The sequence below is a fragment of the Mustela nigripes genome, chromosome 5 (genome assembly GCF_022355385.1).
Source record: "Mustela nigripes isolate SB6536 chromosome 5, MUSNIG.SB6536, whole genome shotgun sequence".
Taxonomy (NCBI): domain Eukaryota; kingdom Metazoa; phylum Chordata; class Mammalia; order Carnivora; family Mustelidae; genus Mustela; species Mustela nigripes.
In genome coordinates, this window is record NC_081561.1 from 31,977,792 (window position 1) to 31,991,909 (window position 14,118).

The 14,118-nt window shown below is 56.9% G+C and overlaps 1 protein-coding gene across 2 annotated transcripts in view; it reads left to right on the plus strand.

Annotated features, from left to right (window-relative positions):
* PACSIN1 (protein kinase C and casein kinase substrate in neurons 1) overlaps positions 1–13,711 on the plus strand; it is a 54,471-nt gene extending 40,760 nt beyond the window's left edge. The window contains exons 2-11 of one of the 2 annotated variants that reach the window (XM_059400062.1): positions 2,925–3,045; positions 5,569–5,700; positions 6,507–6,663; positions 7,822–8,057; positions 8,472–8,627; positions 8,725–8,900; positions 9,296–9,416; positions 9,507–9,634; positions 10,230–10,417; positions 10,821–13,711. In XM_059400062.1, the coding sequence (XP_059256045.1) occupies positions 5,638–5,700; positions 6,507–6,663; positions 7,822–8,057; positions 8,472–8,627; positions 8,725–8,900; positions 9,296–9,416; positions 9,507–9,634; positions 10,230–10,417; positions 10,821–10,930 (1,335 nt within the window). In that variant the 5' untranslated portion in view covers positions 2,925–3,045; positions 5,569–5,637 and the 3' untranslated portion in view covers positions 10,931–13,711. The remainder of the gene's footprint in view (positions 1–2,924; positions 3,046–5,568; positions 5,701–6,506; positions 6,664–7,821; positions 8,058–8,471; positions 8,628–8,724; positions 8,901–9,295; positions 9,417–9,506; positions 9,635–10,229; positions 10,418–10,820) is intronic. The other variant, XM_059400061.1, reaches the window with a different exon arrangement.
* Positions 13,712–14,118: the final 407 nt, after the last annotated feature.

The following is a 14,118-nucleotide window of genomic DNA, read 5'->3' on the forward strand; positions in this document are numbered from 1 at the left end:
AAAAAAAAAAAAAAAAAAAAAAAAAAAAAAAAAAGCTCTGAAGGTAAAAATACCTCTGATACTAAATACTAATACTACTAATACTGATAATAACACTAATAGTTAACACAGTGCCTCTTAAAACACCAGGCACTCATTTCACAATAACCCTGTGGGCTGGTATTCTCACCTTCATTTTGCCAATGGGGAAACTGAGGCACAGGTAGTTTAAGCAACTTACAAGGTCGCACAGCTGGCCAGGCTGGGATTTGAACTCTATCCTTCTGTCTGCCCCCCTCCCCCCACCAAGCAGCACTCTCAATTGCTGTTCTAATGTAGCAGAATTTTCTCTATTTGTTGGGTGGGAACCAGTGAGATGTGGTTCATGGCAGGTGCGACTAAGAACTGCACCAGGGTGTAGAGGGGAAGTAGGTGAGGACTGGGGTATTCAGGGAGAGCTTCTTGAAGGACGTAGAACTGAGTTGGCCCTTGAAGGGAAGCAGGGTTATTTTATTTGGGGGAGAGGTGAGTGATAGGACAGCGTGCACCCCAGGCAGGGGGGAAGGCTTGAGCAAAGCAGCAGAAGCTGGATTGAGGAGGGGGTGGGTATGCATCACACGGAGGGGTGGATGGACAGTGCCTTACAGCTGACCTTGATGCTTCTTCGGGCATCTGCAGCCCCAGCCAAGGCTGGTTAGAGTCCTGGAGTGGCCCCAAGTCAGGTGCAGCGAGCCCATCTGTCTCAGGGTAACGTAAGGAGCGGGGCTGCTGCTGGGAATGTTTGTGGGACCTGGGCGAGGGTGAGACAGCTCTGGCTTCCCATGGCCCTGCCTGGGTTTGACCCGAGCCATTCCCTTGGGAGAATGTCTTAGGCCAGGAGGGCTGGTTCTGCCCTGGGTGCCTGGCGGGGGGCAGAGGAAGGACTTGCCTCTGACTCTGTGTCCTCCCTGCTGTGTGACATTAGACGAGTAATTTAACCTCTCTGAGTCTCTGAGAAGACAGGGAGGTCACTGCCCATCTCAGTGGGCTGTCGTGAGGATTGGAGATGAAGGGAACGAAGAGGCTGGCACGTAGCAGGTACTCAGAAATGGCTGTCATAGGTGATGTAAAGGGAGAGTGGGGGGGGGTAATATAACAGCCTCTTCTGTGTGCTTCAGATCCCTGAGGAGGGAGGACTCCCCACTGAGGGCAGAATTGTCATGGGGGATCAAGGAGGAGGAGACCCCGGAACTGGACCCTGAGAGTTGGCCAAGAGGAGAGGAAGGGGAAGTCCAGAGAAGCAGGGGGCCTGAGAACAGAGGACAAGTAGGATCTGGATGAAATTCTGGCTTTTGGTTGTATCACCATCATTATCAACATTTTTTTGAATATTGTGCAGGTGACTTTGTTTTTGGCTCTGAGGGACAATATTCACTATTTCTACTATTTAATGAATGAGTGTCCCAGAAGGTGCTTGGCATTTTTCATTCACCAAAAATGTACCATGCATTTAACTATATGCCAGGCCCTGCTCTGGATGCTGAAAATACAGCAGGGAACCAGACAGACAAAAACTACTGACCTTAGCAAGCTGACATTACAGTGAGTGAGGAAGACACAAACATGATGAATTCTTGAGGGTTGGGAGCCTGGCATATGGGAATACGTGCTATGAAGAATTATAAAGCAAGGAGGGGAGACTGGAGAGTGCTGGGGGTAGGAAAAGAGTGCCAAGTGAAACGCGGGGAGGTTAGGACATTCGAGCAGACATAGAAATTCAGGGCAGGGAGGCACTTCTATCAAGTGCAAAGGCCCTGGGGTTAAAGCAGCAAGGAGATCAGTGGAGCTGGAGGAGATACAAGTGCCCCTGGAAAGCTATTAGACATTTTCTTGGAGGAAATGAGGAGTCACAAGAGGATTCCAAGTAGAGTAGTGGTGGGATCTGACTTAGGTATTACCTGTGTCCCTCTTGTTGTTGCGGCAGGGAACAGACTGGAGTTGGGGCCGGCTGAGGGACACAAGGTTGGAGGCAGGAAGGTCTCTGAGGAGAGTGATGGGGCTGGGACCAGGTGGTTGAGAGCGGGGCCCAGGATCTGCTGATGGGTTGGGTGGTGTGTGTCGGGGAACGTGCTCCTGTGATCGATAGTGACTCGTGCATGCTGCAGAAATCCACATGCCGCCTTTGTCCACAGCTGGCCCACCCTCTCTGGGCCCCAGCTCTTAATTTCTCTGTCCCTTCTTCAAGCCAGGGGTGGAGAGAACACGCCCCAGGCCCCTGCCTTCCAGGAGCATTTTAGAGGCAGCTGGCAGGAAGCCTGGGGCCCAGAGGAGGCACGCTTTTCACCCTGGGACTCCTTTCTCCAAAAGGTCAAGGCCAATGTGCAAACTTCACACTTCCATAAATGGTCTGCATTTTTCAATAATCGCCTTTTACCATTTGAGTGTCACATGAGACTGAAATATTGTTTTTCCATCCAATGAGTTGGAAAACTGAGATCCCATCAGGAAGTGGTGGGGCTGGAGCAGAGCCCATGCCCCCCTCTACCAGAACAGCACCGGGTGCCCTGCCTGCCCGCTGTAGGACAGCCGCCCCCACTACAACAGCGGTGACAAATCAATAACGAGAGCTGACAAGCTCTTTCAGTCACGACCCAGCCTCTGGGCCCTCTCTGCAATAACGTCGGGGTGAAGTGGCGCCTGCCGTGTAGGGGTCCTGGCAGGATGTGATGAGTTAAGACACTTGGACAGTCCTTGGCACCAAGTCTGTGCTCCATAAATGCCAGTTGTTATTCTCAACGATAAAGGGTTCGCAGGGTCGCAACTGCTTTATAAGCACCGGGGAGAAAAGTCCGGACGGCACCGTGCCCATTTGATGGGTTCTGGTCGGAGCGTGTCAGGCTTGTTCTTGGGGATGGCAGATTCTGGCTGTACCAGCTTCCTGACTCTGAGAGAATCTGTGTTTTCAGTGAGGGCGGCTCCTGACCACCATTCAGGAGGGACCTGGCATTGGACCAGAGTGAAGCCTCCCCCTGGCGCCCAGGGTAGGGGGATGAGGCCGGTTTGCAGAAGGCAGGCACAGGGCTGGAGGTGAGTCTGGCAGGTGGTGCTGGGGGTCCACACCCCCCCTCCCACATCCTCTCCCTGATGCTCCCTGCCTATCTTCCTGAGCCTGCCCCTGTGCGGGTCCAGCCTGGCCCCTCACCATTTCCTCCGGTCCTTGCATTGGGTCTTAGCATCCTCATTTCACAGCGAGGCCTGTCACAGTCATGTGAATCACCTAAGGTCACACAGCAGTTTGGTGACTGAGTGGGGACCCCCAAGGCGAGAGCGACATGTGCTACCCCAGCTGCAACCCCAGAGACCCGTGACTTGCCCACACTGAGGAAGGGGCCCCAGCAAGTCCCATCCGGGTCTGGACAGAGTGGAGATTGGTCTCTGCCCTCGTGCATTCCCAGATTGTCTGACACCCCAGGGCTTAGCTGCACGGTCCCCTTTGTGTCAGTGTACTCTCCCTCCGAGCTCCCAGCTTCCTCAACGCAGGCCAGAGGGTTATAAAAACTGCAGTTTAGGTACAAAGCAAAATTTAAAAGGCATAAAAGAACAACAGTGACAAATCTCCTTCCCATCACATCTCCCAGCCACCCAGTTCCCTGAAGGCAGCCTCTTCTACCGGCTTTCCAGAGTGTTCGTGTTTGTATATCTCCCCCCCACACACACAAATGGAAGCATCTGAAGTCTTCCTGTTCTGCACCCTGCTCCTTTTGTCTCAGCGTCATGGCTTGGGGAGGGCTCCAGTCAGGACCAGAGTGTTCTGTTCCCCAGCTGCACCAGAATTTACTTAAACAGTCCCCTGGACAGGCAGCCAGGATGTTTCCCTCCTTTGGCTTTTTACAAGCCGCAAATGGAATTAGGCAGCATCAGTTGGCCCCACTGGCTGGAAGGTGAATTCCCAGGAGAGGCACTGCAGGATGAGGGAGGTGAGCCTCTGTGGTGGGGAGAGAAGACACACCCCCGCCCCTCCCATCAAGGCTTGTCAAGTCACTTCCCCCCTGCCTGGGGTGGGTTTGACCCCCACTCTCATGAGGGTCTGTCCCTACCCTCCACCCACTCCTGCCCCTACAGCCAGCCTGCAGACAGCTTGCATTATTTGGATCCAAAGAGCACAGTTCAGTATGATTTAAGGGCTCTGTGCAGGAGTTTGTGGGAAAGTTTGTCTGAGGTTTTGCAAAGTGGAAAGGGATATATTTAGGGCCCGGGAGGGCAAGGAGAAGGCAGAAATGGGTTATTACTGTGAAAATGGTACTAGCCCCTGGACAGATGGGGGACCGAGACCAGAGAAGGGAGGGATATCCTTGACCAAGGATCCTCATGATCTGCTCCCTGAGCCCAAAGATGAGCGACTGGAAGGGCTGAGCATCCCCCAGGGTCCCCAGGTTAGGCTGAAGTTTGCTGAGGCCAGCCCTCCCCCAGTATCCTCATGGGATAGGATGCGTCGTCCCTGAGCAGTGCAGAGACAGGGAGGCAGCCCCTGTTGTCCTCTGCCTCGAGGCTGGCAGGTACTCATGGGGTCATTTCCAGCCTGGCCTCACTGCCCCTTTGATGACCAGGTCCCTGCCCCTCTGGGTCCTGTCTCCTGACTACTGAGCCATTCTTGCTGGGGTAGGGGGAGGGGTTGGCAGCAAGGCCTGGGTGGGGGATGGGAGAAGGCAGCATCCCCAGCCCTGGGGCAGCCCATGGCCTAGATTGGACCGCCGTGATGCCTACGACAGATCCAGGCCACATAGAGCCGCTCTAGTGCTCACACAGATCACAGTGGTCTGACCTGTAGGCCAGGAAGCCACATGTTTGGGGCTCTTTAAGGAGACACGTAAGTGGCTAACAGAGGCTCTGAAGGTTGGGCACCAGGGCAGCCAAAAGGACTTACAGGGGCCAGGGCCGGCCAGAGATGGGAGGCGGGCCCTGCAGCAGGCTTCCCAGGGAACGTGGGTCCAGGCTCCAGGTGGGGCATCTGGGAAAGTTCTAGGGGCTGAGGTTGGGGACTCTGTTGGGTGGGAAAGCTGAGGAGGGTATTTTGGGTCCAGTGCAAGGGTTCAGCCAGATCAGGGTGAGGGACAGTGGGAAGAGGAGCAGATTTACAAGGCAGCTGGGGCTCCCCCACTGGGGCTCTGTGGGGTGCCAGGCCCTGGGGAGGGAGTGTAGGTCATGCACAATGATTAGGCTGCTTGCTGGCTTTGAGGAGCCGCATGTGTCTCTGACAGACTGCAAGCTCGTATGCAGCAAATACGTGATCTCATTCCTTTAATTTAGCTGAGTCCTGGAGCCCAGGACAGTTGTGGCTGGGGTGGCTGCCACACCGGAGCTGGGGAATGGATCAGGGGGAGAAGGGAGGGAGAAGATGTGGGGTGAAAGGCTCATGAAGGAGGGGTGGGGATGCGCACAAGGAGTGCTAAGAACTTACTCTTGGGATTACCCGGGTGGGAAGTCCCCAACCCAGTGCAAGGCTTAGGCCTGTGGTGCCCTCATCCCCATAGCACATGGGGGCCGCAGGCCTGGAATGGGGAACGTGGGGCCCTTCCCCACTCTCCAGGGATCTCTCTTCTACCCTCCCAGCTCATGAGCAGCCCCGCCTGCTGACCACCAGCGCACACCTGCCTGTCCCTACCCCCCCACGGCTACACCATGTCTGGCTCCTACGACGAGGCCTCACTAGCTCCAGAGGAGACCACTGACAGCTTCTGGGAGGTGAGACAGCTCCTGTGGCGGTCCAGGCTCCCCTCACCTCCCCTCACAACCTCAGGCCTTGCTCCCTAGCCCCTCGGGTCCCTCCAAAAGCCTTGGTGTTCCATGAGATGGGGTAAGATGACTGCCCTACGGCTGCCCCTGGAGAGATCCTGCAGAGTTTCTAGATCTGGGTGAGACTCCTCCTGTCCTGGGCACCTCAGACCCGGGCTTTACTCTTTCCACAGGGGCTCCCCGCCTCCGCCCCTGTGGCATGAATTCCAGAAGCCCCACAGCAACAAAGAGGTGGCGACAAGCTTAGAGGCCAGCATTTCAGGAGCCTCCCAAACTCTTTGAGACCAAGAAATACAATTTTTTCGATTGGCTTCCAGAACCCAAAGCGAAAACTGCCAAACCTATATTAATAAGTGTTTAATGAGGTGTCTACAAAACATAATATTATGTCAAGAAGCTGCAGCTCAGCTCAACACTTACATGACTCTATAAATATGATACATTTAACTCACAAGAACAAAATGAATAATTCATTCTAGTCTGGGTCCAAATTATAAAAATCTTGCGCTTTGTGGCAGCGAGGAAGTTCTGTGTCAAGTGGGGTGAGGGAGTGTATAGACCGTCGGGTGTGATGCAGGGCGCTGGAGCCCCCAAAATTGAGAGTCGAGGGAGCCCCCGCGCTTCGGCAGGGCGGCGAGGCGGGGAAGGGCGGGGGAAGATGGACGCGGCGGGCGCCCCCTGCAGGACGCGGCGTCCTGGGTGGCTTGGGGGAGGCGGGGAGCCCGCGGGAGTCGTGCTCGCTCCTTGGCCGCCAGGTGGGGAACTACAAGCGGACGGTGAAGCGCATCGATGACGGCCACCGCCTGTGTAACGACCTGATGAACTGCGTGCAGGAGCGCGCCAAGATCGAGAAGGCGTACGCGCAGCAGCTCACCGACTGGGCCAAGCGCTGGCGCCAGCTCATCGAGAAAGGTGCCCCCATGCCCACCCCGCGCGCATCGCCCCGGCCCTCTCCGGCTGCCCCCAGTCTGGGGCCCGCATGCGCCCGCACCCTTCCAGCCACGGGGCCTTTGAAGGCACCGTCCCCACCCCCGCGGCCTGACCCTCCTCCCACACCCAGTCAGGTCTCCCTGTCCCTGTTCAACTCGACTTTGTACAATTTTAGGTTGGATTAAAAAGACAAAACAAACCCAGACAAACCTTTTATTTCCAAATAATTTTAATTTAGAGAAAAGTTGCAAGAATCCTGGCGAGAGCTACACAATCTTCGACCAGATTCACCAGGGAACGTGTTTTTCCAGTCCCTCTTTCTTCGATGCCAGTGTTTTTCTGAACCATTTAAATGGGAGACCTGCCACTTTACCCTAAATCCTTTGCGTAGCTCCCAAGAATAAGAACATCTGTTTACATAACCATAGTAAAGCGATCAAACTGGGGGCACTTAATATAGTCCATATGCAAACTTTATTATAGTAATTGTGCTGGTCCAGAAGGCAATCCAGAATCCAGACCTTTTAGTGGTCTTGGCTCTCAATTCTTTGATCTGGAACACTTTCAGTTTGGGGTTTCTGTGTAATTGTTAAACTTTTTTTTCTTCCACGAGACCTGAACTCCCAGGGCAGGGGCTGAGCCTGGTACTCCCCCGCATAGTGCCTGGCACAGAGCTGATCCCCAGTATACAGACCAACAAATGACTGTGGAATGTCTGGTCCCAGTGGCCTCCTGGCATCTGTCACCAGCTGCTTCCTCAGTTTTATGCTCAGTCAACATTCCTGAAGCTCTTACTGTGTGCTTGGTGCTGTACTGGGCTTGTGAGGACTTGCAGGTTCCAGGCTGCCCCTCATGGGGCTCACCAGCTGACAGGGGAGCAAGGGAGTGGTCACAGAGGCAGATGCTGTATGAAGAATTCAGTGAGGCTGCAGGCTGCGGGGTATGAGAGCAGAGCAGTCAGGGAAGGCTTCCTGGAGGAGGTATGTGGGCCCTGAAGGACAGATCAAACTGTAAAGAGAGCAGGGGAGGGCATTTCTGCGGACATGGCAAGTACAGGGAAAGCCTGGGAGAAAGGAAGCATGGGGGAGGCCCTGGGCAGTGGGTGATGAGGGCCTCGTCACCCCATGACCATTTGCTCAGGTCCACAGTATGGCAGCCTGGAGCGAGCCTGGGGGGCCATCATGACGGAGGCAGACAAGGTGAGCGAATTGCACCAGGAAGTGAAGAACAACCTGCTGAACGAGGACCTGGAGAAGGTCAAGAACTGGCAGAAGGACGCCTATCACAAGCAGATCATGGGCGGCTTCAAGGAAACCAAGGAGGCTGAAGACGGCTTCCGCAAGGCCCAGAAGCCCTGGGCCAAGAAGATGAAGGAGGTGCCCAGGGGATGGCTGCTGCCGATGGGGCAAGGGTGGGCAGCTGAGCTCGGCGGACTGGGGGCAGTCTGATCAGAGGGGGCAAGCCAACAGAGGGAGTGGGCAGGACATCTCCCACTGGGGTTGTGCCTGCGGGGGCGCAGCACTGCCTTGCTGGCCGAAATAGCCACATGGGGCAGGCACAGCAGGACCTGACAGGAGGGTGCCTGTGGAGGCAGCAGGCAGCGCCACGCAGGGAAACATCCACAGATTGGTGGGCACGGCTCCCAGATACCTGGAGCCGGGTCCTACATCCCTTCTGCCTCTTCTGAATCTGTGCTCCCAGCCCCCAGCAGGTGGGAGGGCTTGATGAGGGGCTGCGTCTGTTCCCGCGCCTAAGTGGGAGCTCTCCCTCCTGTTCTCTCCGCCCCACAGCTAGAGGCAGCCAAGAAGGCCTACCATCTGGCCTGCAAAGAGGAGAAGCTGGCCATGACGCGGGAGATGAATAGCAAGACGGAGCAGTCGGTCACGCCTGAACAGCAGAAGAAGCTGCAGGACAAAGTGGACAAGTGCAAGCAGGACGTACAGAAGGTGCTCCAGGGCCTGGCGGCTGAGAGCCCCTCGGAGTGGGTGGCAGCGGGGAGCTGCGGGCCTGGGTCTCACCCTTCCTTTGCTCCATTGCCCACAGACCCAGGAGAAGTATGAGAAGGTGCTGGATGATGTGGGCAAGACCACGCCCCAGTACATGGAGAGCATGGAGCAGGTGTTCGAGCAGTGCCAGCAGTTCGAGGAGAAGCGGCTCGTCTTCCTCAAGGAGGTGCTGCTGGACATCAAACGCCACCTCAATCTGGCCGAGAATAGCAGGTAGCTGGGCGTGCGGGTGTGGTGGGTGTGGGCACGGATGGCCGAGGGTGGAAGTATTGTGCAAGGCACCCTGGGCCCTGTGGTATCAGGACAGGAAGGGTAAGAACAACAGGGACCGAGAAGGAAAAGGTTCCAAAGACAGTGGCTGTCTGGGTACCAGCCGAGGCAGACTAGGCATGAGAGAAACAGTGAATGTTGCTCTGGAAGGATGGGGTAGTGGCTAAGGCAGGGATAGGGAAGGGGATTACTCCTGGACCAGCCCACCTGATCCCTAGCTGGGGGGCCTGCCAGCATCTTGGTCCTCTGAATGGGCTCCCGCTGGCCCTCGGCGAGGACAAGAAGGGGCCACGGTGCATCTTGCCCCCCACCCAATTCCCCATCTCCCCCGCACACAGCTATGTCCACGTGTACCGGGAGCTGGAGCAGGCCATCCGGGGGGCGGACGCCCAGGATGACCTCCGGTGGTTCCGCAGCACCAGCGGCCCCGGCATGCCCATGAACTGGCCCCAGTTTGAGGTGAGGAGGTGTGGGGATGGAGAAGGGAAGTTCGGAAAAACCTGGAAGGGACCTCAGGGGGCAGCTCACTGCTCCCCTGGTGCCCACTAGGAGTGGAACCCAGATCTTCCTCACACCGCCACCAAGAAAGAGAAGCAGCCCAAGAAGGCAGAGGGGGTGACGCTGACCAACGCCACTGGAGTGGTAGAGACCACATCCCAGGCTGGGGACCGTGGCAGGTGAGTGCAGGAAGCTCCTGCAGGGCTTCCTGGGACCAGAGGGGCCCACATACCCAGGGAGATGAGTTTTACCTCAGGAGACAAGACATGGTCTAAATCACAGCGACCTCGAGTACCTACTTGGTGCCAGGCACTGTTGTAAACGTTTTCCATATATTAACTCATCGAAGCCTCCCGACACTCTGAGCAGCGTGTAAAGCGCCCCATTTTGCAGATGGAGAAAATGAAACCCGGAGAGATTAAGACTTGCCCAAGGGCACAAGGCTAGTAAGTAAGCCTCAGAGCCAGGATGTGATGTCCAAGAGGTCATACTGCTTAACCACTAGGTGCCCTTCTCAGATGAGGGGTCAGATGTTCTCAGGGGTCCCTTTCAGCATCCCATCTCAAGGACTGGGTAATAATGCTAACTGTCCTGCCTCACATTTGTCCAGTGAGCTGTCAGTGAGGATCACTGGCTTAGAACCCCCTCTTACAGGACCCATCCCTGCACCAGCCTCGGTGGGTTTTGGGGCCAGATGTCTGACTGGCAGGAGGGGGTTAGCGTGAGGGGCAAGGGGAGTGGCAGTTCACGCTGGGTCCTCTCCTTGCCTCTCAGCGTTAGCAGCTACGACAGGGGCCAGCCTTATGCCACCGAGTGGTCAGACGACGAGAGCGGGAACCCGTTCGGGGGCAGTGAGGCCAATGGGGGCTCCAACCCCTTCGAGGACGACGCCAAGGGGGTGCGTGTGCGGGCACTCTATGACTACGACGGACAGGAGCAGGATGAGCTCAGCTTCAAGGCCGGTATGGTGGGCGGGAAAGGGCGGGGCCTAAGGTCAGGGGATGCCTTGGTTTGCCGGGAAAGCGGCGGGGGCGGGGCCTGGTGCGTGGGCGGGGCCAAACCTGGAGTGGGACGCGGGAATGGGGTGGGGAGCGGGGTCTGAGGTCAGGGGCTGCTTGCAGAAGGGATAAGACCGGAAAAAGGAAGCCAGGGGCTGGGCCTGGGCTTGGGGGGTTTGGCCCGGGGCAGCACGTGGGTGTCGGGGTGTGGCTGGGGCTGGTCTCCAGGGCAGGCGTTGGGGCAGTCTTGGGAGGGCCTTGGGATCAGGCCCAGAATATTAGTATCGGAGAGCTGACTAGCATTGTGGGGGAGTGGGTAGCCCTCCCTGAGCCCCCGTCGACACGCTCCTTTGTGTCCCCTTCCTAGGAGACGAGCTCACCAAGCTGGGAGAGGAGGACGAGCAGGGATGGTGCCGCGGGCGGCTGGACAGTGGGCAGCTGGGTCTCTATCCCGCCAACTACGTGGAGGCCATCTAGCTGCCCTGCTCCCCTCCATGCCACCCTTCACTCCTCGTCCACTGCCTCCTCTCCCTACTCTCTCTCGTCCCTCTTCCCTCGCCATAGAGTTCCAGACATATTTTCCGATCAAGCTTTTATTTTTTTAAAAGTCAAAACAGAACAAAACAAAAAATACAGAGACAGAAGCATTTGCAGGGTCGCCTGGAGGCCAGGGTGGTGGGACTCAGGGTGATGGCCCCAGGGTAGGTGAGGGTCTTAGTATTTAGCCCAAAAGAGACGTTACAACATCTGCTCTTCAGATCCCACCAAAGAGTTTCCCGAACCCTGAGGGTCGTCTCCTGGACCCTTCTCTCCTGCCTCACTCCCCACAGACTACGCTTCCCACTCCTTCCCCCAAAACCCAGGCTGCCAGCCTCTGTCCCCCTCCTCTTCTCTGGGCCTGGTTTTCTGACCTCTTTCTTGTGCCCCACCATGCTCCCCTCCCTCCACCACCCTGCTGTCAAAGCCTCCCCTCTGACCCCAGAGAAGGTGGGGGGCCTCCTAGTTTTAGTCTTCCGTTTTGCCCTGAGGAGTACCCTTCTCCTGCCCTCACTCCTAAGGACTGGTGGGGCTGGAGGAACAATGGTCTCTCTCTTTTCCCATAGACTTTTCCCGGGATCCCTAGACTCTCCCAGACATGACAAGGAGAGAGCTGGAGTTGCTGACAGTGTCACCGGTGTGTAGGAGGGTGAGTGAAGGGGGCAGGCCCTCAGTCCTCCCAACGCCAGCTCAGCTGAGGGACCTAGACCCTGCTGGGGCCCTTCTTTCCAGCCGTTAGCAATTTGGGGCCAGGCTCTTAGAGACATACCCTGCGGTCACTTGCAGAAACCCTGCCCCCCTCTCCTAAGTCCTCAGGCAGGGGGAGAGGCCTCAAAGCCCAGGGCAAAGCCAGCAACAGTAGCAGCCTCCTCCTATCTCCTGGGGAGGAGGGCATCTTGCCTGCCTGCCTTCCCTCCATGGGCATCTAAAACCACAGACTCACCAGGTTCAGCCAGCCTCCAGGAGACAGCCTTGTGGCCTCCCATCGCTCTTTCCCCTTCTCTGGCCTTCCCGAGAAGACAGGGCAAGACCCAAAGGAGTCTCCAACCTGGGACCATCAGAAACCCTGTAGAGCCCCTGGGAAAGACTTGGCTTTGACAGGAGGGAGGCACCGAGGCTCTGCGGAGCAGGACAGTCCCATGTCTTTCCTCCTTGTCCCTTTCTCCCCACCCAGCTCTTGCCCCTGGAGCAGCTTTCCCCCTGGCTGACAGCCCCGCTGTATCTCTTGGCCCGGGTCTCAGTTAAAGGATTTTTCGGGGGAGGGTCAGGAGTGGGGAGGGGGCCAAGAGCCTGCCCAGAGCCAGGGCGTTTCCTGGGGTGGGAGAAGGAAAGCACTGCTGGGTTACTGAGTCGTAGTACCTCGTTCCAACTTCCACACGTGTGAGCCCCAGGAGGTTTGGGCAGAAGACCAGGGCAGGACAAAAGCTCAAGGGGGGGAGGGGAGGGTTAGCTGGAAAGAGGAGTCTTTCAGGAACCTCTGGGGTGAGGCCCTCAGACTTCTTGAGCTCAAAGAGAGCTTCTGGGCCTCAGGACTGCAGATACCCTACGTAACCCCTTCCTCAGCACCTGGCCCCCGGACCTCCAGGTAAAGACAGTGTGATACCCCAGCCCTTCTGGCCCCCCTCAGTCCTCTTTTGCTCCCTGCTTCTTCCCCCAGCGCTCCACTGATGGTCTCTAGGCCCTGACCTCATTCATGTGTGCACAGAGGATCCTGGCAGACTCTGGCGGGGGTTGGGGAGTGCCTGAGCTGGCCAGGCCTCAGTCAGGGGGCCAGGGGAGTTTGAGGGTGAGGACGATGGCACCCCCAGGGACAGGCAGACTGTGACCCCCACCCCAGCCCCCCATGTCCTGTCACTGCTCTCTGAGCATGTGCTGCTGCCTGAGATCTGCCCTAGGCCTCTCAGAGCCCAAAGCAAGATTTCAGAAGCTCTCTGCCCTCCCAAATCTAGATCAAAAGCCTCTGCAGCTTCTCTTCCAGATGGGAGTTGAGGTTGGGGGCCTTTGACCTTCACCATGTATGTACCCTTGGAAGGCAGGAAGCTGTACAGCCACGCCTTGGGGCCTGGGTTCCTTCTCTCCATGCCAATGGCTTTCTAGCACCTGGGGAGGGTCTGTGGTCCTATTTGGACCCCAGGCCTGCCCCCTCAGTGCTCCAGCTGCCCATTCCGGGGCAGGGACTTGAAATCCCATTCTGTCTGAGCAACCACCTCCATGGCCCGGTTTGGGACCACTGTCTCTCGGTCCCCAGGCTCCTCAGGACCCCGGAGTGGGATGGTCTCCCACCCAGCAGTTCCCCCCACCCCCAAGCTCTAGGGGCTCAGCCCCACCTGTCAGTGCTGGTGTCCGGGTACTCACCACCACATGGGAGGGCCACGCCCCTCTCTTTGCCCGCCACCTCTTGTAGCCCCCTCCCTGCACCCTCAATGCTGTGCGGGCCTGCTCTGTGGGGCTTGGCGACTCGTGTGTTCGGTTCCCAGTTAACCACCATTCTGCGGCCTGGCTCTGCCAGGGGCCGGGGCTGCCCTGCCGCCCGCCACCTGCTGCCCTAGGCTCCCTGACTCCATTAGTCCGACACTTGTGACCCTCCAAGAAGTGCTGTGGTCTCAGCAATGCACATGTTTTGTACATGATCGTGTAATTTAAAGGTCTATAAATACAAATATATCTCTCTCAGTTGTGATTGTATGACTGTGGATAAAATCCAGAACTGTGTCAACCTGGCTGGATGTGGTCCTCTTGAGTCTTGTGTGTCTTCCGAACTCTCTAGAGCTATCTGTGGTGGGGAGGTCTGTCAGGGAGGTGGCGCCCAGCATGCTGAGCGCTGACCGGCTGACTGCCAATGAGCTGAAGGACCGAGGGCTGGGCCTTTAACCTTTCAGCACCCTGAGCCCTGTCTGTGCAGGGTGGGTGACGGATGGTCTCTGGAGACTCCTGAGGTCGTGGCCCCAGGGTTCTGTGTGCCTGAGGGATGAACACTGACCAAGAGCACTAGGGCCTTTCGGGGTCCCAAACTCACAGTTCAAGGGTGAACCCCCCAAATAGGTTTTTTCTTTTTAAAAAAGATTTTATTTATTTATTTATTTATTTGAGAGACAGTAGTGGGGGAGGGAGAGGGAGCAAATGGAGAG